General features: G+C 33.5%; 3 protein-coding genes across 3 annotated transcripts in view; 1 reads left to right on the top strand and 2 right to left on the bottom strand.

Moving 5' to 3' along the window:
- Positions 1-23,903, bottom strand: part of LOC129953026 (small nuclear ribonucleoprotein-associated protein B) — a 121,031-nt gene that overhangs the window by 80,321 nt on the left and 16,807 nt on the right. The gene's annotated exons all lie outside the window — the stretch shown is intronic.
- LOC129952930 (SWI/SNF-related matrix-associated actin-dependent regulator of chromatin subfamily A containing DEAD/H box 1 homolog) lies at positions 4,503-14,246 on the bottom strand. Its single transcript, XM_056065908.1, has 9 exons — positions 14,179-14,246; positions 13,930-14,122; positions 13,693-13,868; positions 12,939-13,624; positions 6,658-6,990; positions 6,329-6,596; positions 6,093-6,233; positions 5,731-6,033; positions 4,503-5,666 (listed from the first exon to the last, which is right to left on the bottom strand). Exons 2-9 carry the CDS (start codon positions 14,015-14,017, stop codon positions 5,064-5,066), a joined length of 2,598 nt encoding a protein of 865 aa, XP_055921883.1. The 5' UTR covers positions 14,018-14,122; positions 14,179-14,246; the 3' UTR covers positions 4,503-5,063.
- LOC129953010 (protein arginine N-methyltransferase 6) lies at positions 17,438-18,814 on the top strand. Its single transcript, XM_056065987.1, has 2 exons — positions 17,438-17,573; positions 17,631-18,814. Exons 1-2 carry the CDS (start codon positions 17,520-17,522, stop codon positions 18,681-18,683), a joined length of 1,107 nt encoding a protein of 368 aa, XP_055921962.1. The 5' UTR covers positions 17,438-17,519; the 3' UTR covers positions 18,684-18,814.

Here is a 23,903-nt window from a genome sequence, read left to right as displayed (position 1 = left end):
AAAAAATGGGAATTTTTTTAACACTTCAGAAATTCTAGAAAGTAGTTAGCTTATATCAAGCGTTGAACTACAATCAGAGGCTCATCATAAGTGCATTTGTTAGTTGTTAGCAATGAAAATATTACAATATTGACTGACACATGTACAAAATAATAAAACATAACTTATATCAAACATGAACAATGAAGAGTTAAGGTTATATAGAATATTTAACTTTGATGATGGGAAAGATTGAACAACAAAAGGTTCTGAAAGCCAATTTCAAAATTTTACTTTACTTACTTTTTTCCAAGGTAAGATTTGATCCAAGCAAATAAGAAAGTTGGAAAACCAAGATCTTGAGTTTGAATACAATAATTCCGTTGCTAAGTTGGTCAAAAGAAAAATCCGTGCATACAAAGTCAACTTCATAACCATTTTGTAAAGCGTTTGAACATTTGTTTGAGAATGTGATAAGATTTGTAGCGGTTGGTCTTTTTCTCACGAATCTATGTTGCTGTTCGCAAATGAATTTTTTTTTTGTAACAAATGTAACACTCTCGCAAACAACTTATTCAAAAAGTTTTGCAGTGAGCGTGTAGTTTGTTATATCCGATTTGTGTCCTTTCTTGATTATTGGTGTAAGAAACGATGTGAAATTAAAAGACAAGTGAAATGAGTGAATTCAAAAACGCTCGCTTGGCATCAGAACATTCGATTTGTTATTCGTAATAACGATATTAAGTTTAAGTTAATCTTTATAGCCAGGAGAGGTAGCAATTGTTTATTATTTTTATTCATTCTTTAAGCTTGCCCCCAGGGTCAATCAACTAGTTTTAAATGATAAAAAAAACTTCAAAATGATCTGAGTGAGGGTGGAGCACTAATCGAAAAAATCTGCATCATATATGTAGATTCTAATGGGCGACCAGAATTGGCCAATTTGTTGAAGTAGACGTCTAACAAAGGTGATGTATAGGGATTTATGGACAAACGTTTGATTAAACCAAATGATTAGTTTGCCTAGTTAGTAATGTGATCAAAATTTGAAATAAGGAAATGAACGTCTAGACGATTTTATCTGCAGAACTTTTTTTTGTTGGTGTTGAATGACAAATCAGCTCGTGGTACCAGGATTTTGAGTTGAAAACCCTTTTGTTTTATGCTCATAAAAAGCTTTTAGGCCCAATAAAACTAAAAAAAGAGCAACAGAAGTTGAAGTAGTGCCATGCTGTTGACAACCGCTATTTAATTTGCAAGTGTTTTTGGCATTTTTGATTTTTAAAAATAGTTTTTAATGGCAACCTATTGTAATGTACATTAATTTAATGATTTGTAGTCCTAACAAAACTTAAAGTTTTACTAGAAGACGCTTTAACCAAACGAAAGCATAGAAAATTGTGATAATAGTAGCGAATGCTAACCTAACCTAACCATGTATAAGTTAAAAAGGCTTTCGCTCTTAAAAATGAAACTGTAACTGACAGTTGTATAAATTAAACCAACGGCTTACCATCGCGATTTTAGTCCGAAATGCTATTTTGTATATTATAAATGAAATTGTATAAGTAATGTCTAAAATCTATGTCAATTACAAAATTACATTTCAACTTTCGGAAAAAAAACCGAGTCATTATTACTGTATCAACTTGTTTATGGTTGCAATCTCTTAAATACCATAAATGTACCTAGTAAGTTCTGTTACAAAGACATAACAGATAAGAACTTTATAGTATAGTATTTTATTTTCATTTCTATTTTATTTATTATATTATAGTATTAGTTTTATTAAAAAAATAGTCTTAAGGACTAAAATATGGATTTTCCGAGAGCCAATATCAAGCTTTTCTTAAAACTACGATATTGACCCTGGAACAATTTTGCGTTCTCTTGGCTTTGTTTGTCTCACCAGAATCCTGTAAAAGAATCCATCTAAACACTTTATCAAACCCTCCACCGCAAGTCTATGGAACAATATGTCATTTGCTTTGAAAATTGTTCCCAAAAATTACGAAATGTGATACTTTAGATTGAGACTTTCGTTCAAACCATTACAGAAGACTGGTGGTGGTTACGTTTGACCATAGAATTACAGTTTCAGTTTAGTATGATGATGTCGCATTAATGTACTTTTTTTGTAACTTCTTCAAAGGTTAAAATATTTTTTTAAAGTCGATGTGCTAACAAATTATCTGTAAATCGTCAACAGCCATTTATGTCTAGGTATACCCTTATTAGCTTTGAAATGGATCTGGTGAATACATCCAATTCTCTGGACCTAATCTTTTTCTTTCCTTTTAGTGGTATTCGCTTCCGTGTTGTTTTCAAAAGCATACAAATGTGGACAACGCAAGGACGACTACTTTTTGGACTCTCATATCTTGGTGATTCATTATCTATGTTAGGAAATTATTATGATTCTATTTTCTTTAGCACCTCACTCCATGGTAAAAGAAGCGAAACTGAAACCAAATTAAAATGAATCGATAACCATTCTATATCAAATAAAAGTGTTGAGCAACAGGGTCTTGAAGTTTTGTAATAGAATTTATGGCAGGACTTAGTCCAGTCAATAAAGGTTTTCACCTAAAAAATCCAACAGTTTTGAAACTTGGCACACTTACTAAGGAATGTCGGGCGATGACCCAAAAAAAGGATTCGAGGTGAGCTCTAGCGGCAGTAAAGAGATACAAGGAGTTTGTTTCAGTTTTTCACATTTATCTCGAAAACTATTTGCCGCATCAAAAAATGTTATTCCAAAAAATTAAAGCTCATTAAATTTTATAAAAAAAAGCTTTGCTATATTTTTTGTATCTTTTATAGTTTATAAAATAACTCTAGCGGCGGTGAAGAGAAATACACACTCTTTCTCCGTTTTATCGTAAAAACTATTCGTCGTATCAAAAAATAATCTTATACAAAATTAAAGCTTATTGAATATCCTAAGAATATATGACATTAGTTTGTTTGTATTTATTTTAGTTTGTTTTTTACGCGAAAATAAAAGCTTATTAAATTTCCTAAAATAAACATGGCATGCATTTTTTAGTGTCTGCTATTGACATGATAATTTAATTGTGAATCCAGTGAAAAGTGTGTTATAGTCGGACGGTGGAGAGCTTATGAACTGAAGAGAAATAAATTTAGTTTCTGCACTAAACAAGCATCTTGTTATTGAGTGCATGTATCCTTTCCATCTTGGAACATCGTAAATGGCAATAAAATTCCATGCCAACCAAAGAGTGTCATATGGTTATTATTCCGCCCAAAGATTGAAATGTATTTAGTCCATCTTACGTTCTGACATTAAAGTCCGTATTATCAAACACAAATGAACCGCTGGAATCTGGACGCGTGCGTCAAATAGCTGATATCTCCAACAATTGAGCTTCATAGTATGAAGAACAAAGCCCTAAGCTTGATATAAGGTTTACCAACTTCTTGGAACCAAGCTTTCTGTATATAAATAAGGCAAGGCTGCTTAGTATTGGAGACATGAATGATTCGGGACGCACAGCTGATATAATGCTATGCCCTATTGCGATGCACTTCTTTTTCCTATTTTCAATGTCCGTTTTCTTTATTATAAGAGTTTCCAGAAAAGTTTTTAGGGTTTTAGGTACGTTTCAAAAAATCATAACATGTTTGCTTTAAATCACGATAGTTATTTTACAAACTAAAACAAATACAAAACAAATTAATATCATATTTTTAGGAAATTTAATAAGCTTTAGGTTTGTAGAAGAATATTTTTTTATACGACAGATAGATTTCAAGATAAACCCGAAAAAACCGTATGTTTCTCTTCACTGCCGCTAGTTATTTTATAAACTATAAAAGATAAGAAACAATTCATTGAGGCTTTTTTTTATAAAATTTAATGAGCTTTGATTTTGTGGAGCAAAATTTTTTGCTACGACAAATAGTTTTCGAGATAAACTTGAAAAATTGAAACAACCTCCATGAGTCTCTTAACTGCCGCTAGAGCTCACGTCGGATTCTTGGGGACTTTTTTTTGGGTAATAACCAGACATTCCTTAGTAAGTGTGCCAGGTTTCAAAACTGTTGGTTTTTTTTTTGAGGTCAAGGCAATTTTGTTCGTTCATTGACTGGACTAACTAGGCAGTTATGTATGTATGTAAGAAGAAGTTTAACTTACCTCGTTGGTTCTAAAAACCTCGTCAACGAAACTTTATTTTGACCCACCAAAAGATTGTTTGAATCATTGAGTGATGCAATCGGCAGTAACATTTTTGTTTTGCTATGATTTTTCTAGCTTGCGAACATTTTTGACTTTTGATATGTTTTCGAGAAAATGTTAGTTGACTTTATTGGTAAGGTGTAAAGATTTGTTGAAGAGTCCAGTGTGGTTGTTGAGCGCCTTGCTATGTTTCAATTGGAATCGATATTTTATTTAAAGTGTTGAATTGTTTATACGCTGCTTCAAAATCTTCATTTGGAATATTCTTAACATTTGGAGAATATATTATTCTTCTTTTATATTTTGTAAAACGTGCTTCAACTTAAGTAAAACAAATATATTTTCTTTGAGACACCTTGAAGACACTTGAAAAATAACTACATCTATAAAACTACATTTGTACTTATAAATGAATAAAAATAACTCAGTTTTTGTCTTTAGTTATATAAGTTTATAAATATAATTTTCCTTAGCATGGATCACCATTTACTGTTTTTGTTTTAAATTTATTAATTTACGATTCTTTTACAATAAAATTCATAGTTTTAATATTAAATTATAAAAAAATGAATAAATGGACAACAAACTATTTTTGGGTTGGCTGCAATCTCAACTTTTCGACATATATTTATACGGGACTTTAAATTTCTTTTTTTATTTTGTGTTCAGATATAATTTATTATTATGTATATGTATAAATTTATATAAAACTAGCATTAAAAATGTGACCTTAATTTAAGAGAAAAAGAAATACAAAATAAACAAAAAATCGTCGATCTTAACAAATAAAGCAATGTTTGATTTTTGTGTGTGTGTGTCTGTAGGTATGTGTGTATAACAGATTGATTTTATAAATAGAATTTCCCAAAACCTTAAACCATTCCTACGTTTCCTTGGATTCACTGTCTTCTTGTTTAGCATCATTTAGGCCGAGAGCCATTGTTAATAACCTAACCATACATTTCTGTTCTTGTACATCATTGTCGCCCTCCGAATTGATATCTTGCTCAAGTTTGAGTTTTTCCTGAGCCACCACTAACATACCCTCTTCAATGGTTCCCTCTGAAATCAATCGATATACACTGACATCTCGAGTCTGTCCCATGCGATGGCAACGATCTTCGGCTTGTTTGTCGTTATAGGGATTGAAATCGATGTCATGAATGATAGCCGTATCGGCGGCAGTTAAATTTATACCCACACCACCGGCTTTTGTCGACAAGAGGAATATAAAAATGTCTGAATCTTTATTGAAGTCGTCTATCATGTCTTGCCGTTCCTCGACCACTGTACTGCCATCCAGCCGAAGGTACTGATGCCCACGAATTTCTAAATACCTCTCAAGAATATCCAATATCATTGTGAATTGACTGAATATAAGGACGCGGTGGTCTTCTTCTTTGAGCTTTGCAAGCAGTTTGTCCAAGTGTTGGAATTTACCAGAGTCCAGAATTAGGGAATTTGGAATTGTAACGTCATCGAGTCCCTTTAACCATAAAGAAGATAAACATTAAATTTTGAGAAAATGGAAAACTATTGTAGGCTCTTACATGTTTGTCACATATCTGCCAAACTTGGAAGTCAGATAACACAGCTAGTTCTTCAAAGATATATTGTTCGTTCTGTTTTTTATAGCTTGAAGTAAGAGCCAACTGTTTGGAGAATAACCTCAGTCGCTCATCGCTGAAGTAATGTCTCATCAGTAGCGGGTGATTTGCTGCCTTTCGCATATCCATCATTATAGACACACCTGCAACTTCAGCTGTACCAGATATAACTCCCCTTTGATTTGTATAATATTCCACAAGTTCTTTGTAGTATTCTTTTTGAATCGCTGACATCGGAACTTTGTGCTGTAAAACCATTAAGTAGTTTCAAACTTTGAACTTAACTGAGATAAGAAAAAACTTACAATGTAGTCAGTTTTTTTGGGCAAACACTTGAGAACGTCCTTCTTTAATCTTCTCAGGACAAAGGGTTTCATAATTCGTTTGGCCCGATCCACTTGGTTATCATTGAACTGTGACGAATCTTCATTTTCCTTTTTTACTTTCTGTCGATAGTTTGCAAATAAAATGTATGTAAAAGGTTAACTTATTTGTCGTCTGAACATGGCTCAAGCTCAACCCCAAGCTAAAAACAACTTACCTTCACAAATAGAGTTTTAATATCATCAATTTTCTTTGCAAAAAATGACGGCATAACAAAACATAGCAGCGACATTAATTCCAATAGGTTATTCTGCAACGGTGTTCCAGTGAGGAGAATTCTCATCTCTGCGTTTATGCCAATCAAATTCGAATATCTAGCTGTTGTCATATTCTTTAGCATATGGGCTTCGTCAAAAACAACATAATGCAATTTGCATACTCTAAACATTTTGCGCTCTTCTGGAGTTGAAGATACAAGGTGATAACTTTTTGGAAAAAAAACACAAAATCATCAATCGAATTCAAAATTCCTAAAAATTAACTCACGTTGTAAGTAAAACATCAAATCCTTTGAATCCTTCTTTAGCATAACGTATTCTCATTCTTCGTCGTTCATCTTGATTACCATAATACTTTTCTACAACTAAACTGGGACACCAGTTAAACAATTCTGTTTGCCAATTATCTAACGTTGATGATGGTACAACTATTAGATGAGCTCCTTTTTGTAAGTTATTTTCTTTTAGGTAAGCTAGGAATGCAATAACTTGAATTGTTTTTCCTAAGCCCATTTCATCAGCTAATATGCCATTCATTTTTTGATTATGCATAACTGTTAGCCAATTAAGTCCAATAATTTGATAGTCGGCAAGTTTGAAGCTGAAAAGAAGAAACAGATTTATAGCAAGACATAGATATGAGTTTTTATTTTTTATTTTGGTAGAAGAAAGTAAAAGAAAAAAATGAATCCCTGCTTAATGTTGCCTACAAGATCCTATCTAACGTACTATGTAAGCGTCTGAAACCTTTCTGTAACACTATGATCGGCACATACAAGTTTGGCGGGTTCGTACTAGGCAGATGAACGAGAGGATACAGCAAATGCCATGACGTGCAAATCTTATCCGATTTGTCCCAGACATGTGCAGGTTGAAGTTGCGCAATAATGTGATTTCTTTTACGTAGTGCTCTAGCAGATATCGCGCCAGAGTGGTGTTAACCGGGAAGCCACTATCTTCAACACTGCTTGCCTATTCGAACGACATCGACACCACAACCGGATGCTTCAAGAGAGAAATTACCCTACCTTAGCTTAAGGTCTTTTACCTTGCCTGTGCTATAAAGTTTTTTCCGGTTAGTGCCTCTTGCTAGGAATTAACATATCTTCCAAGAGTAATTCTTGTCATGAAAAGTGCTTTATCAAATTAGACGTTCTGAGTCGGGTTAAAACTGTAGCCATCTCCATCCCTGACAACAGTACTCGCACACAGTAATTGTTGAGAGTTGTAAATCGCTAGGCCTTAGTTTTCAAGGGATTATTGAGCCACCTAATTTATTTATATGTAATTTAAAAATTATTTCTCGAAAGACAAAAAGTGCATGTTGTACAAAATTCTAATCTACTTATCGCTGAGTGCTGGACGATAAGTAATTGATACTAGGCACAATCAAGTAAAACATCCTTACGGGATACTTGGTCTTAGATCTGAGAAGAGGTCGAATGAAGGAAAATATTCAATCGTGAATTGTACTAGATGTGGAAGTAGTCCAAATAGCCAAAACACGTCGACTACACTGGCTTATTCACACTATCCCAATGAACAACATCGTTTTAGCAAATGAAATATTTAAATTCATGCCCCATGCTCGCGACGACGAGGAATATTGGCTCGATGACAAGAGGGAGCTTTCCAAACGATGAAGAAGGAAATATCTCATGCTGAGACACTTTATAAGCAAGTCAAACAATAACTGTCCATTTTTATTTTTTAGACCATATCATAATTCTTTGAAAGATATCACTGTTTCCAACATTAGTTGTCTTTTTTTTAGTTTACAAGAGAAGCCACATTATTTTCAGGAAAGTTTGCTTTTAATACACCGACGACGGTTCGTGAGACGGTGAGAAAAAGTGATGATTTTGAAGTCGCTGTCAGAAGTCGCATCTAGTTCCTGAATTGAAGCCAAATGGAGTTTCTAACTATGTAGGCTTTTGATGTTTTCGAGGGTCGGATTTAACTTTTGAAAAATTTAAATATACCAAAACTTGCCTTACTTTGTAAAATGGCATATTCGTACGAACTTTTAATCCAACGATCGGTGTAAAAAATTCTAGAATTAAATATTTTTCTAGGAACAGATATAGGGTATAGGGAGTCAAAAGATTAAATGATTATGTTCGAACAATTCCATTATCAGGCTTATGATCGTTCATTCTCTATCGTTTTATCTCTATGTTAACGATTAAACTATACACGACCAAAGTCAAACAAAGTGTCTAAACTCATGAGTAAAGGCTGACAACTGTAATGTCCATGCAATTTTGTTGGTTTTATTAGAGTAAGGGTGCAGCAGCACCCATACTCTAAATTAAAAAAAAAGAATAATAATAAATTAAAAAAGTGTAACTTAACTTTTTTCTTAACGCCCGAGGTTTGAAGCTATATTACGTTTCACAGTAAGAAGCCTGTCAAAAGTCCAACTCATAAACACCTTCTTTACTAAAATAATCCACCGATATGCATCTGCAATACAACCATGAGTTTAACTCATCTCCTTGAAAACTGTCAATCATCGAAATCCGTTCTTTCATCAATCTTCAAAAATAAATCGACCAATGACGTATTATAAAAAACCCCACCAGCTCAAATATTGAAAGTGTAAATAAATTCCTTACCACCTTTAACTTAAATGTATACAAAAATAATAACAAGCAGAGCCAATAGTCCTCGCAACTAGAACCTCTCCTTTTTATGTATATTACTTTGTAATTTATCATATCACGCAGCAATCAGAGGCAGCCTCAAAGCTTTTAAGACAAGTCCTTTAAAAAATATGTTAGCTGAGGGATGTTTTTCGTCGATCACAAAAAGAAAAGAAGTCCTTACATCAAGACTTGTAGGAAAAGTACTTGAATCCTATGACTCTCAAATTCTTTTGTACTATACGAAAATCCTAAAACCTTAAAGAAACTAAAAAACCATCAGCCCTCTACATAACTTTAATGTATGCGAAAAATCGGCATTGAATCAAAATAAAAAAAAAATGTCGAGTGTAACCCGCCTTGTCTATGCCCGAAGAAATCCATCAACACTGCACTCGCTCGATTTAAAAAAGATTCAATTCCGAAAGAGGTATATCTTCAGCATTTTCATGAACTAATGAATCCTTTCATCAGAAATGATTGGAATATCCTCTTTACCGATGGTTCAAAATGTGAGGAAGGTATCTCGTTCGCAATTGTTGACTCAAACAACAATCTAATTTCTTCAGAAAAGCTACCACCATTTTTCTCTGTTTTCTCAGCCGGAGCCTTAGCGGTCTTAAAGGCCACGCAATTCGCCTGCAAATCCAGGAAAAAAAGCGGTGATATGTACCGACAGTCTTTCAACTTTAGACGCCATCGAAAACGACAACAATCGATTATCCTACATCGGCAAAATCAGAGACAACGTCATCAAACTTGGAAAAGCGATAAAGATTTTTCGGGTGCCAGGTCACATCGGTGTAAAAAGCAATGAGCACGCAGACACTAAAGCCAAAATACATAATCAAAAAATAATAGATTAGTCTCAATATCATCACCACTGTTTTTCCATCAACCAAAATTACAGCCCAGCCCCACCTCTACTCCTGCAATCATGAACAAATGTTTCACCAGGTTGAAGATTTGACAAACCCAGCTCACCCACAGTAACCTACACAGCAAAGGTCCCTCACCTATTTGCCACCTCTGCCAATACCCAGCTGACCATCAACCATTTAACCACAGACTGCCCGACTGTAATCTAAAAAATCTCTTTTAGGTTCCTTCCGAGCAAAACATACAAAATATTTTCAAAATTTTAAAACTTTTAAATCTTTATCAAAGTATTTAACCCTTAATTATTAAAAAGCCCTGCGGGGGCGGTCGGAATAAGTCAGACCATCTGTCTGACGCAGGGGGACCGTCTCGAAACCTAACACGTCCTGTTGTCATGTGTTCTTTCTGTCTATTGTTCTTTCTCCTCTGTCCTTCTGTCTTGAATTAATGTCTTGTGTTGTTATCGCCTAATATAGTTTTAGTCGCTCAAGGTGCTGTGTCTCTACTCTGTACATTTATGCGCTGAGTAGTATGTAATGCAATGTAATGTACTCTTACTTACTTCGACCGCCCCCTGCAGTTGGCAAATTTAAAACACCATAACATCCGAAAATTCTACTTTAACCATTTCAGCTAGAGGCCTTGGTAGCTATTAGCTTTTAAGTATTGTTTTTTACTTTTATCTATATTTGAATAAATAATAATAATAATTAAACTACTAGTTAATAATAACAATAAGTCCGATCGACCTAACGTGTGGTTGTGTTTTAGCCATACTGATCGTGAACATTTTGCTTTGGATGCAATACATGCCCGTTGGTACTCGTTTGATTTGCTGTTTCTGTTTGTTTAAACTCGTTTTTTTTTGTCGAGCGATGTTCATGAACATTACTAGAATCTTTTTTATCTCTAATAGAGCAGTGCAAGTTGGTGACACCCTGTCAATTTTGTTTGCCGAATGACACTGGTGTACCACAAGGTTTCATACTGGGTCCTTTCTGTTTTTACTTATGTAAATTAACGTCTACCTTTATTAGTTAATTGCAGCTCTCACTTGTATGCTGATGTGATGACGTTCAGCTTAACTTCAGCTCTCTACTTGACCTTATCGAACATGGAGCTTTCTGCCTCAATGAAGACCTGAAGAAAATGGCAAATTGGTCTTTGTCAAACGGACTTATGTTGAACCCAAAAAATTCCAAATGTCTTGTAATTAATAGAAAATCTCTTGACCTTTCTTATTTTCTACCGACGGTTCTGAGCAATGGTCCAATCGAATAAGTGGTTACAGTAAACAATCTTGGTGTGACTTTTAATCGTCTTTTGACTTGGGGTGATCATATAAATGGACTCGTTGGTAAGGTTAATGGAGTACTTCGTACGTTATGGTTTACACAATCTTTCACTCCATTAAAAACGCGTTTGCTTCTCGCTAAAACCTTGATAATTCCTATCCTGGTTTATGTCTATTGTAACTGCAGTTTCACGAACAGGTGAAAGCTCACTGTAGCTTTCAACTCAATCGTTCGTTATGTTTTTGGATTACGTAGATATGATAGGATATCAAATTTTGCCTAGCGCGTACTAGACATGCTTTTCGAAAAATATATAGAACTTCGTAGTTTAATTTTGCTTTCCGACATAATTATCGCACACCAACCACAATATTGGTTTGACAGAGTAAGAAGGGCGAGCTCCTTACTCATATTTAACATCGGAACGTCAATTTTTTGTAAAATCGGTTAAGCTTTGAAACACTTTACCTCGTAGATTACAAAGATTGCTTAGATCTCATTTTTCAATATGAACATTTTTAATAATCATTGAATTTTTGTATGTTATGATAGTTTTAATAATAAAAGATAATTAAAGTAAATTTTTTTTATTATATTATTATAGCTTACAGCTACTCTATAAGATTTTAAATCTTACTGTTGCTAAGCAATTACGATATTTAAATAAAATTAAAAAATGCCCAAATACCTAGTTTACAAGGAGAATTGAATCGGAATAGCAGTGCTCTCAATTATTCGTTGCATTTGCCGCAAAACATCAGGTCGTACGAATGGTTCCGCTTTTAAGTAAAAACGTGGGAATCACTTAGCTTCTTGCAGTTTATTGAATTGTATATATTTCAACACTTGCTCTGAAAATTGTACCTATAGCTCTCGCAGAAGGTCTATTATTAAATTAATTTGTCGCATTAGTATTTAGGGAGTGGCTCAGATTTCTATAAATTTCTTTTGTTGTCGATGATGATGCTCTATTTAGATGTTGACGATATATATTTTCATCAACTTTTGCGATAACATTCGAAAAGATATCTTGCCAATTATCTATGTTAAACTCAGTCAGTTCAAGAGAAACATTAGCCAACCGGGCAAGTTGAGTCCATTCCGTGAGTGCCGATGATTCTGTTCGCAGAAGAACCTTCATGATAGATGTGTGAAGATTCGAACTTGGTTTACTCATTATTTATTAATTGTATATATATTGTAGTAGATTATTTATAGCCTTTTAGAGGGATTCAATTTGTGAGTTAAGATGATTTCCTAAGACTTAGGTTATAACCCAAAAGAAAAAAATACGTTAAAAGAGAGGAAGATATTGACTGACAAGCGTAGAGTATTTCATTGATGAAATTGTGAACACAAAAAAGGTATCAAATGTTAAATCGAATATTTTGTTACCTTTTCAATATTGTTTATTAAATAAAAAGAAGGGAACACCAGAACAAGCAAGACCGCTTTAAATCCAAGAGTGGTTATCTTAAAGACAAACTCCTTTGCTGAAATCATATCATTTTTCCTTTTTACAAGATAATGAAACTAAGGACACATTCTACTTCATCTACCTAATTTTCAAAAAAGTAGGAGTTTTTAAAAATATAAATTTTGTTGTTCACTTTATATGAATTTTCCAGTTTTAAGATTTTAAAAACTGACGCCCTCAATAATACCTTCTTATTTAATTTGTGACCATTTATCGCCTCAGTATTAATTTTTTCTTTTTGTATAAAACTTACTCTTTGTTTAGTAATGTAGGTTGCTCAGTAATTCCTGCTCCAGCTTCAACTGCACACTCTAGTTTCTTCACCAGCTTCTTACACTTAGTCAACAACTCGGCGACATTATTTTGTTTGTTAATCAATTCTTGGCAGTAATTAAGAACATCTCCATTGAGGACTTTATGCGATTGTACTTTCCTGCGCAGATCACCCCAACTGGTGAACGGCCTCAACTCAAGAATAGCGGCGACTTTTCGTTCGGAGCATGTCTTTACCGTCAACAATTCCGAGCTGCCGGCAGTGTTGAAAAAATCCAAAACCGATTGTCGTTGTTTTGTCACCTTGTTGTTCGATTCGGTGTCACTTTCATCGCTGTCATAGACCAGGGCATTCTGTTGCTTCTTGTAACCATCGCGAGAGTCATCATCATCGTCCGAAGAATTAGATTGACGGCGAGATTTGGGCGGACGATGTCCACGAGACGCGCCATTTGTAGATGCCGCAGCAGAAGTGGTTGTAGTAGTTGACGTGGTCATGGCTTCTGATGCGGCGACCTTCGTTGGTGAGTCGGCAGTAGTTACTGAGGAATTTTGGTTAGTCGGACCCAATCGGATAGCTGCACTTTTCGGCTTTGCATTCTCTTTTAGATATTGAACTGATTTGGAAACATCCCAGTTATTTCGAACCAGCGAATCTTGGATGTCCTTTTGATGTTGAGGAGAGGAAAATATGCTACATATTAATTTGCCTAAGATATTATAGAAAAACCTACCATCGTGTCATATTGTGGTGAAATCTTTGCAGCTGCCGCAAATCGCTGTTCTTTGTCTATTACTGTAAGCTCGATTTTGTTTTTCTTTGGAGCGTTGCTGACGACTGTCGAGTCGTTACCATCACTATCGTCACTGTCTGGCAGAATTGCGATGCGTTTCTTGCCAGGAATACGTTCTGCAAATCAAGATTCTTACTTTCAATGACTCAAACTAAAAAATCACGATTATTAATTTACCAGATTTTGCGGCATCATTGGCTTTTTGAAGACGAAATTGACGCAAATCGTTGATGGTAGTTTTGGAAATTTGTGAAGATTGTGCCATCTTTTTTCTCTTCTCGCTTCCTACACACACGAATTCAGTTTTTCTTCTTCGGTAGAAAATACAATTTTTTCGACTTGTCCAAGTTTATGGGCACTTTAAAACTGGCTTATGTAGAAATAAAAGGTAAAATGAATTAATCAAATAAATTTGCCGATTTTTACATTCAATTAAAAACGCATGCAAGATATTTTTGCACAAAATTCGGAGACGAAAAAAAAAATTTAGTTGACTTTCCCTCCTTCGCATCAAGAAGGACGCACAATTTAGAATTTGTTACAGCTGTGCGAATTTTTTTTTTCTATGCGAAATGTCAACATTTTTGCACAGGAATGTCTTGGAGGTAAATGGATGTTAAAATGGCTGAGTTCAGTGCAACTTTATAACGTTCAGGGCTGACTGTAGCAAAAAGCTACAAGTTTTTAAATCAAGAAAGAGCCACTTGTAGAATAATGTTATGGAAGAAGCAGATTGACACAGTAACGAAAACTTATGTCATAGATTACAACTGCACTTTGGCAGCATAAAAACGAATAACCAAAATAGTTGAATTTGAAAATATAAAATGATTTTGAAATGCAATTATATACAAATACTGTGTAGTGATGATGACAAGATGTTGTCACATTTTGATTTGAGTGTTAATAAACCTAAACAAATGTCGACTTAAAGTTGGTAGTATTCGCACATGTTGATATTTCGGTGTTATTGTGTTCAAAATCATTTAAAACGTTGCTGTGTCAATCTGTTTCTCACTGTTATCTTTTCATACATCACTTCTGTAACACAAAGAAAAGTTTTAAGTTTTGAAAAAACAATTGTCAATACTTTAAAGCATTCTGCTTGGAAACCCAAATTTAAAAGTAAGCAGCGCTAAATCATCGTGATTTCCAATGGAAAAGCATCGATGTTTGTGTTGATGTCTGTACGAATTAAAAATGTCTGAAAGCAATTTCATTTAACCTAATCAGTTGACTAAATTTCGATAGAATTATATATGCACAACATAATCTGAGGCTGAATTTTAGTATTTATCAACTATTAATTAATAGCTAACATTCGTATTATAGGATGAATATAAATTTGTTGTTGTCTTTTAAAATGTTACTTATTTTATTTACATTTTCCTTATAAAAGAAAAAATGTTTATAAATAAATTAGCTATACAATTATAAATTTTAATTTTTCAAGATATTGAATTCTAATTCTCATACCAAACATCCGTTAAAAGTGATCCCACTCTTTAGCCTTGTTCGCCTTTTTGTAGGTTTGGTAAAAAAAAATATAATGAATTTATTTAAATCATTACATTTAAAATGTAATGCTTATAAATCACATCAAGTTCATAGAAGATGTTCGAAAAAAAAAATAACAATGGTTTTGTATTCTATTTTTTTAGCTGGTATCTGACCTTTTATACTTTTTTAATCACAATTTTGAATTTGCGGTGAATTTTTTTTTTTCATTTCAATATTAGATATAAATGCATGTATATATATAAAAAATATGTATGTATAAAATAATATTTGAAGATTTTCAAAACAAAATAAACAAACAAGGCATAAATCAGGGGCCAAAAGTTTCACCGTATTTCCGCTGAACCTACTGAAGTAGCGTAGTAGGGAATAAATGACACCAATGCGAAGTTGGCTACTAGAAGTCGATAACTAGTAGATCAATGATTCAAGGTATAAAAATCTTACAAAGCCTAGGTACATGCATTAAATTATTCATATATACTTAGTAAGAATGGATTTAAAAGCTGATTTTTGGATCAAAGTATGTATCCCTACATTTCAAGGTTGTATTTTAAATACTTTTTTATATACCCTCATCAAATAAATTGGTTGGCACAACAGTCTGTTGAGAACTAGGGCCTAGTGACGTACAGCTCTCAACTATTCCTGTGTACCCCTATACTGTTGTCAGGGATGGAGGGGACCTATAGTTTTAAGCCGAATCCGAACGATTCTTGCAAACAGTCCAACGCACTAACCACCAAAACTGTGAGCCAAATTTGGCATAAAATTCCCAACAAAATTATTGTAATACAGTGACGAAGTTTTGCTGAAGTACAATGAATGAATTTGTATTATTTAATGTTTAATAAGTTGAGAATTTTAATATGCCTTTCTGATTGATTTTGGTCTTTCTGGGTATTCGGTTTTCGGGATTATGGGTTTTCTGGGTTCAAAAATGAAGGGTGAAATGTTTGGATTTAAAATTTAAACATTTTACTTCTAGCGTATTTTTCTCGTATGTAACTATCCGCCATTGCTGTTTACCAAGGGCTGCCAGTAGGCTGCCATGGGAGTTAAATATAAATTCTACCATGGTAAAAAAGTCAAAGATTCTCTCCGCATTCATCCGCAGTTCATTCATCAGATTGTATTTTCTGCATAATTACATTTTTCAATCCCGCATGAACACAATGCCTTACTGCATAAGATTAAATGTAGTATTATGGGGATTATACGACTACGAATTTTTCGAACGTTGATTGAATAAGAATATTGTTCTTTTTGTGTATATTTCTTCATCCTATAAGTTTTGAATCGATTGGAATAATTTATTTAATAAGTACTTTTTTCACTTCTGTCAAAAACTACGAGTTTTCCACCTTTTGCCCTTGTATGATGAGATTAAACAAGACCCAATTTATAATTTCTATAATTTAAGTTATTGTCATTTTAAAAATGATTCAATTTTGAAAATAATAATCAACACAAGAAACAAGGATAGAACTTCTTGGCTCGTTGATTCCGCACACGGATCTCGTTAATTTTTAACTTGCTAAAAATCCAAATGGAACTGCAGAGCCAAACTGAGCCACCTAAGTTTCCGCCACCCACAGTTGATTTTGGATTGGCACGGGTACTTTTGCATCTTTGGCTATGTTGTGTATGGCTAGCTTTAGTTTCGATCAGGACCAACAAACTAAAACGGGATGTAATTACTTTATTATTTTATTTTAGTCAATGAAACATATTTGTTGCCATCCTGATCCTAATCAACTTGAAAAGCCAGTATTTTCAAAATAAGATTATTTTATTATTCCCGTTGGGAGGACTTGACAAAATGTCTAAGAGTAATTCCCGACATGAAAAAGTGAATTCTCAAAAAAAACGTTTGGATGTGGCGTAGAGGTCTCCTCCATCACTGACATTACGAGCACGCAGTAATGGTTGAGATTTGTAAGTTCAGAGTCACCAAATTTATTTTATCGTCTTGAGTGAAGTTTTTAGATCATTTTAACACTGACGCGACTGTCATTCAATCAGGAATAACTCATAATTCGCATTCGATTCACCAATGGAATTAAATTTAATATTTTAATCTGACTAAAAGTATGTTTATATATCTTGGCAGTACTTTTTGTTGCAAAAGATAGACAGAGAAGTCCCACTGACAGATAATTTGACTGACAGTTGCTGCACGTTGTTTTGTTTTCTTTTTGTTATAAAAACTTCGGTCGGTTCAGTTCAATTTTTAAATATTTTCTAAAATGGATATGGATTCGGCACTTGAGCAATACTTTCAAGAGTATCAGGATCTTGAAGTAAGTACACATCTCAAGTTGTTCTATAGAAGCTTTTGTGACAAACGCTTTATTTAGATCCATGATCTCATGCTCAAAGACAGACCTCGACAGGAGGCTTATTGCAAAGCTATCTCCAACAATACAAAACTTTTCAAAGACAAAATCGTCTTAGACGTTGGTGCTGGAACAGGTATTCTTTCGGCTTTTTGTGCCAAAGCTGGAGCCAAATTAGTCTATGCTGTGGAAGCATCAGATTTAGCCAAAATCGCCCTGGAGGTAATCGAGGAAAATGAACTGACATCCGTGGTGAAGGTGATAAGATCCAAAATCGAAGATTTTGTTCTTCCTGCTTCGTTGGGCAAAGTAGATATCATTGTTTCCGAATGGATGGGATTCTTTTTACTCCACGAAGGAATGCTGGATTCAGTGATATATGCTAGAGATAAATTCCTTAAGGAAGGTGGTGTTATGTTCCCTCAGGAGGCAACAATCATAGTTGCACCATGTTCAGTGCCAAGTCTGTATAAGTACTACAATGATGTCGATGGAATTAAAATGACCAAGTTTGCCAAAAGGCTACGTGAACAAAAATCTTCAAAACCAGAAATATGTTGCCTCAAAAAGGAGGACCTTCTCGCTGAAGGAACAGTTATGCATTTTATGAATTTGGAAGAAGTCACACTTGAGGAAATTGAAGAAATCAAATTTGAATCGTTGGTTCCGATCGAATATCCTGGTCGCTTTGAAGGTATTTGCATTTGGTTCGAAGTTCTATTCCCAGCCGAAGCTCGAGAAGACTGCGTTATTTTGTCCACTGAACCACAATCGCCGGCGACACATTGGAAACAATGTGTTGTTGTGTTTTCAGATGATGCGTGCTTAGATGTCGAAAAAGGAGAACCTGTGAGTTATTTCATTACAATGAAACGCAATCCAGAGAATGCGCGGAGATATAATTTGGAAGTGGAAGTCAAGGATCCTGAAAAAGTCGAACATCCTATGCCGTGTGACTGCCATATGACGAAGTGCATTCTGATGAAGGCACATTTCGATAGAGTAATGGCAGGAGAAATGGTCGTCGATGAAGATGATGGAGTTCAAGTGGAGAAGAGTGAAAAGATTGAATGATTTGACTGAAGATGAATTTATATCAGGTTTTAGTTTGTAGTTTGAAAAAGTTTGTATATAAATGTATGTACGTTGATTTTATATTAAAAATACAACAAAACAAAATAAAATACAAAATTTAATAAAATGTAGTCAAATAATTTAAATTTGTATGTGAAGTTAAAGAACAGGTACATCTAAACACGTCAAGGGGTTGTTCTCAGTTTGTGCTTTTAGCATTTCTGATAATAACGGTTTAAAACAACAACTTCCAGCAGGTTAGTTCTTTTTTGAAAAAATGATTAGGGGGGCAACTGTGAAAAATTACTAAATCAAATCCTGTCAGAAACATCAATATAATTGTTTATTTTTAGGCCGGGTATAATTTTTAAAAATAATAGTATTTCCGTAATCAGGCAAATGGGGAGTCCTCGAGAAGTAGATTAAAGCCGGACTCCTTGCGAATTTTACAGTCTGTCTGACTATAAACAATAGTTTCTTCCTATCTTAGCTTTAAAGTTGTCTTACGGGCGATTTCAATACAATCACAATTCATTTTGCTTTTATAATTTGAGTCAGACAACACCTTTCTGCTAAGCTTAACCCACTTCCTCAACTGGTCTACGAACACAATCGAATATCAGACGTTAATGGACAAGCAGAAAACTTTCTTGACTAATTTCTTGCCTCTGACCCTAATCAAAATAAGTACACAACTACGCCAATATTATTAGGTTTTTTTAGATCTTGTTTTAAAGTAAAACTATATTCAAAGGAATTTTGAATTTTAAGTTTTTCAAAAGGGAAGACCACACCAAAAGAATACAAACAAAAATTTACATAGTTCGAAGATCAGTCAAAAACTATACAAGCAAGAAAACCAGCTGTTAATCAGAACCAATCTCTGAAGACAAATGATTGACTTGCAACAAGTAAGTTTTTGAAGTGCGATGAATTTCAAAACTCGAACTTTACTTCACCAACCTATACATCTTTAGTTTATTGTGCCAAAAACCATTGCTGTGTATAAAACACTTCTTAGGCAAACTAAAAGTCCATTGCCAATTGTATTTTGTGTTGTAAAGAAATATTACTTATCTTTAATCTTTATCCTTTTATAATTCGAAAAGGAACACAAAGTATTAAATAGAATTTTGCAGAAAATAAATAAATTACAGAGCAATAAAGTTCAGTTTTCAGTTGAATGAAAGAATATGATTGAGATAGCTACCATTTTGATATAAGTCATCTTGACTTGATAGTAAGGGATATTTGTTTTGATTTATTTTCCAGTCAATTTTCTAATAAAGTTGCCTTAATTCGAAATCAATTTTTGGCAGCTGGCCAATCAGATACCAGAAATTTGCCTTACTTTCAAGTCCCTTATGCGGTCTTAACCTGCCAATTTCGGAGTTCTTCTTCTGTAAACATAGCACATTCTAACGAAGGTGTGGATAAGTAAATTCCTTTGAATTTTTCATTAGAAAACCCAACATTTTATTTGACTTCGAAATCATATAGTCGTAGTGATCAATTAAAGTTAATTTCGAATCGAAAACAACACCTAAATCCTTAAAAACCGAAACTTTATCAAGGCTTGTATTATTAAACTTATAATAATAGGGTTGCGCCGATCTAGTATAAGACATTCGGATACGCTTGGAGATAGTGAGATAAAGGCAGTTATCTTCACACATTGAAACGTTTGTAAATTTTAAAATCGTCAACAAATAGTAAATTTTAAGAACATTTGACACAGTCGGGAAGTTCGTGTATAAAAAGAACAAACAAAAGTGGTCCGAGATGGCTTTCTTGTGGAACCCCTGAAAATTTATAAATTTTTTTTGATGTTTTACATCCAATTTTCACAAACTGTTTACGATCTGTTATTATAATATTATATAATTATAATATTGATCTATATATTTATATCTATATCTATAATATTGATCTAACGATTTCAATAATTATTGAGAATGAAAACCAAGGTGTTCTATTTTTTTTTAATAACACGTCATGCTGCACCCTATGAAACGCCTTTGAAAAGTCGGTGTATATAACATCAACTTGATTACTCCGTTCAATACCTTTCGTACAAAAGTGTAAAAAAAAGAGACAAGTTAGTTGTAGTTGATCGTTGACTTACAAAACTGTGTTGATTGTCTGAAATCCCTTGCTTGATATTATTTATGGCTTCAAAATTTTGTGGAGTAGTTTGAAGCTTCGAAATCGGTCTGTAGTGAAGGTTATCTTGCTTCGAGCCTGTTTTATGAATTGGCGTAACTGAAATTTTCTAAGTATCTAAAGACTTTATGGTTTAAAAAGACCATATCTTCAGAATTTTAGGAAGATATAAGCAATTTCATCACTGCCTTGTTTTTTTTTTGTCAACCAAAGACGAAAAATGTTTCAAAACTTCTTCTTCAGTTAATTCAATTTGACCTAAACATGGCTAATGGCTTATGACAATGTTTCGATTTGAGTTTTAAATACAAAATTCGACTGTAAAAAAATCAACATGCTTTTCTTTTCGAAGTATTTATCTTAACCTTCCAATCGTTACAATATTGTTGAAGTACATACAACGAAGATTGCAAATTGGTTTCAATAACGGAACCAAGTGAAAATCATAGGTGTCATCTGCAAAAATAGATTTATTGTAATTTTGCAAGACAGGAAAAACAGCAGTACTAACAAACTGTATAGAGTATTGGGCCAAGAACGGATCCTAGAGCCACTCGTGCTCTGCACTCAAACATTTCCGAAAGATTTTTGTTAACTGAAACAACAAAAGTTCTTGATGACAGAAAGGACTTCACAATTTTTATAATATACATGGGAAAGTAAAGCATCAAAAGTTTGTGTTATTTTTTCAAAAGACTTATTTACAGAACTTAGTAAACTTATAGGACGATGGTTAACGTTTTTTCCAGGTTTCAAAATTGGCATAATCTAATCTATTGGAAAGTAGCTTGACTTGAAACAAAAATTGAACAATTTTAATAGAAATTTTATCCCTGACCTTGGAAGGTTTTAAAAAAAGCGATTTTTAATGCCAGCTGACTTTCGAGTTTTCAATTCAAGGAGTGTGTCAATAACTTCTTTAATTATTAGTTTCAATGGGGGTATATTTAAGTAAGGCTTCTAAATAACCTTTACAATGTTCCAGAAAGGTTTGCCACCTTTTTCTAGCTCGCTTAATTTTTGGTTCCATTCATTGTTTCTAAAGCTGGCAACACCTTCTTTAATCAAATTTGTAAGAATTTTCATTTCAGTTAAGGAATAATTATTTATCGTCCGTATTCATCTTCTTCTGAAACTGTTTCTGATTTTAATGAGTTCAACTAAGTTAGGAGAAAGAACCGTCTTGCTATTTACCCTTTTCCTTATTTGTTTCAACAGATTGTGTAACACTTTCTATAACAATCTTCATCTGAATTTTGGCAAAATCGGCATCTTCTTTTAGCGTTCTTCCCAGCGTTGTTCAAGCGTATACACAATCATAGAGCGGAAGGATAAAACTAATTATCTGTCAAATCAGACATGAGCTAAGTGTTACCATTCACGAAATAAGCACTAGTTAAAAAAAAACGTTTGATAGAGGACCCTATATTTTGTATGATGGAATTTCGATTATTTTGAATACTGAATCTTCGACCATTCCCATTCTCTTAGATTGAGTGATTGAGATAAAGGGTTCCAGATAACACAACAGTTTTCCAAGATGGGTCTTATATATGAGGTAAAAAGCAATTTGAGAGCAAAAGGGCCTTTAAACTCTATGCTATTCCGTTTAATAAAACCGAGCATGGAATTTGCTTTGGTTACACTAAATTTAATGTGCTTAGCAAAGTTAAGTTTAGCGTCAAAAACTACACCAAGATCTTTCTTCTCCCTTACTCTTTCCAGAACTTGATTCTCAATTTTGTAGTCAAATATGATTTCAGAAAAGTTGCGGCAAAAGGAAAAACATTGACATGTAGCGACACTTAAATATTAAATTGGTTTTTCGTGCACCATTGGGATAGTTTGGACAGTCATTAATAGATTTTATGCAACGAAAAACCTTTAAGTCATCGGCGAAAAGCAGTTGACTAGAATTGAAAAAAATATTAGGTAAATCATTTATAAAAATTAGGGAAAGAAGGGGGTCTAAGATAGTAAGTAAGATGTTTCTTCTGTTGGTGGCTTACTATGTTTGTGATATTTTTAATGGTTGAAACTCATGACACACACAAACTAAACGTCCTCTTTTATGTATAATGCTAAAAAACGTAATTTTTGAAGGTAGCAAGAAAACTTTTTCTTAATTTTTAATAACCTTCAAACATATGTACGTATCTCCTAAGGCTACGGAAATGAAACATATCTAAAAGTTCTTTTGTAAGACCAACCTCATGGTCTAAACAAGCATGAATCATATCGTAAATACACAAAAATATAATTTTTTTACATTTTTTTTCTAAAATTAAAAGTGCATTGCCTTGATCGTCAATTTATTGGCGTTACGCATCATTAGAGTGTCACTTTTTTTTTCTTAACGCAATTTTTAAACTCGATCAATTACACGCATGGCAGAATATCTAAGAGCTTGTATCTGAATGCATGAATTCTCTTTTCAGAGATTCAGTAGAAACAATCTGCTTTTATTTGATTTATTTAAAGACGAAAAACTGAAGAATCTATTCGTAAGTAAATTGGGAGAACGCAGAATCGGGATCGTATTGTTATTTTTTGATTCTTAGGGCAATCACTTTTATGTCGCTCTTCTGAAAAATATCCCATGCATGTGAGTTTCTTCTCGATAATATAGTTTTCCACGCAACCACGCAATTCAGAACAAAAATTATTATTAATAGAAATAAAATTATTATCTATAAATATAATAAATATTTTGTTCTTCACTCATTATTATAATTTTCTTTTATAAACAAGAGAATTTACAAAAACGACTTTAAAGATTATCTGCGAATTTAAAGTAACAAATTAGTCAAAAAATTGAGACATTTTGAGTAATTTTGCTTTGAAATCACACAATCCAGTCATAATAATAATAGTGTGGGGATCAGAAAAAGTACGTTAATCATTCTGTCATTCTTTAAAATATAAAATTATAAATTATTCAACAAAAAAGAGAAGTAGTATAAATTCAATTAAATACAAACGAAATCAAAATTATATTCTTCCTCTCGCTAGCGTTCTCTCTCAGAACTCTTGATCATGAGCATGACAAATTAATGC

The sequence above is a fragment of the Eupeodes corollae genome, chromosome 1 (assembly GCF_945859685.1).
Source record: "Eupeodes corollae chromosome 1, idEupCoro1.1, whole genome shotgun sequence".
NCBI lineage: Eukaryota > Metazoa > Arthropoda > Insecta > Diptera > Syrphidae > Eupeodes > Eupeodes corollae.
Note: the sequence above shows the minus strand (reverse complement) of the source record. Positions and strands in the feature narration are given on the sequence as shown.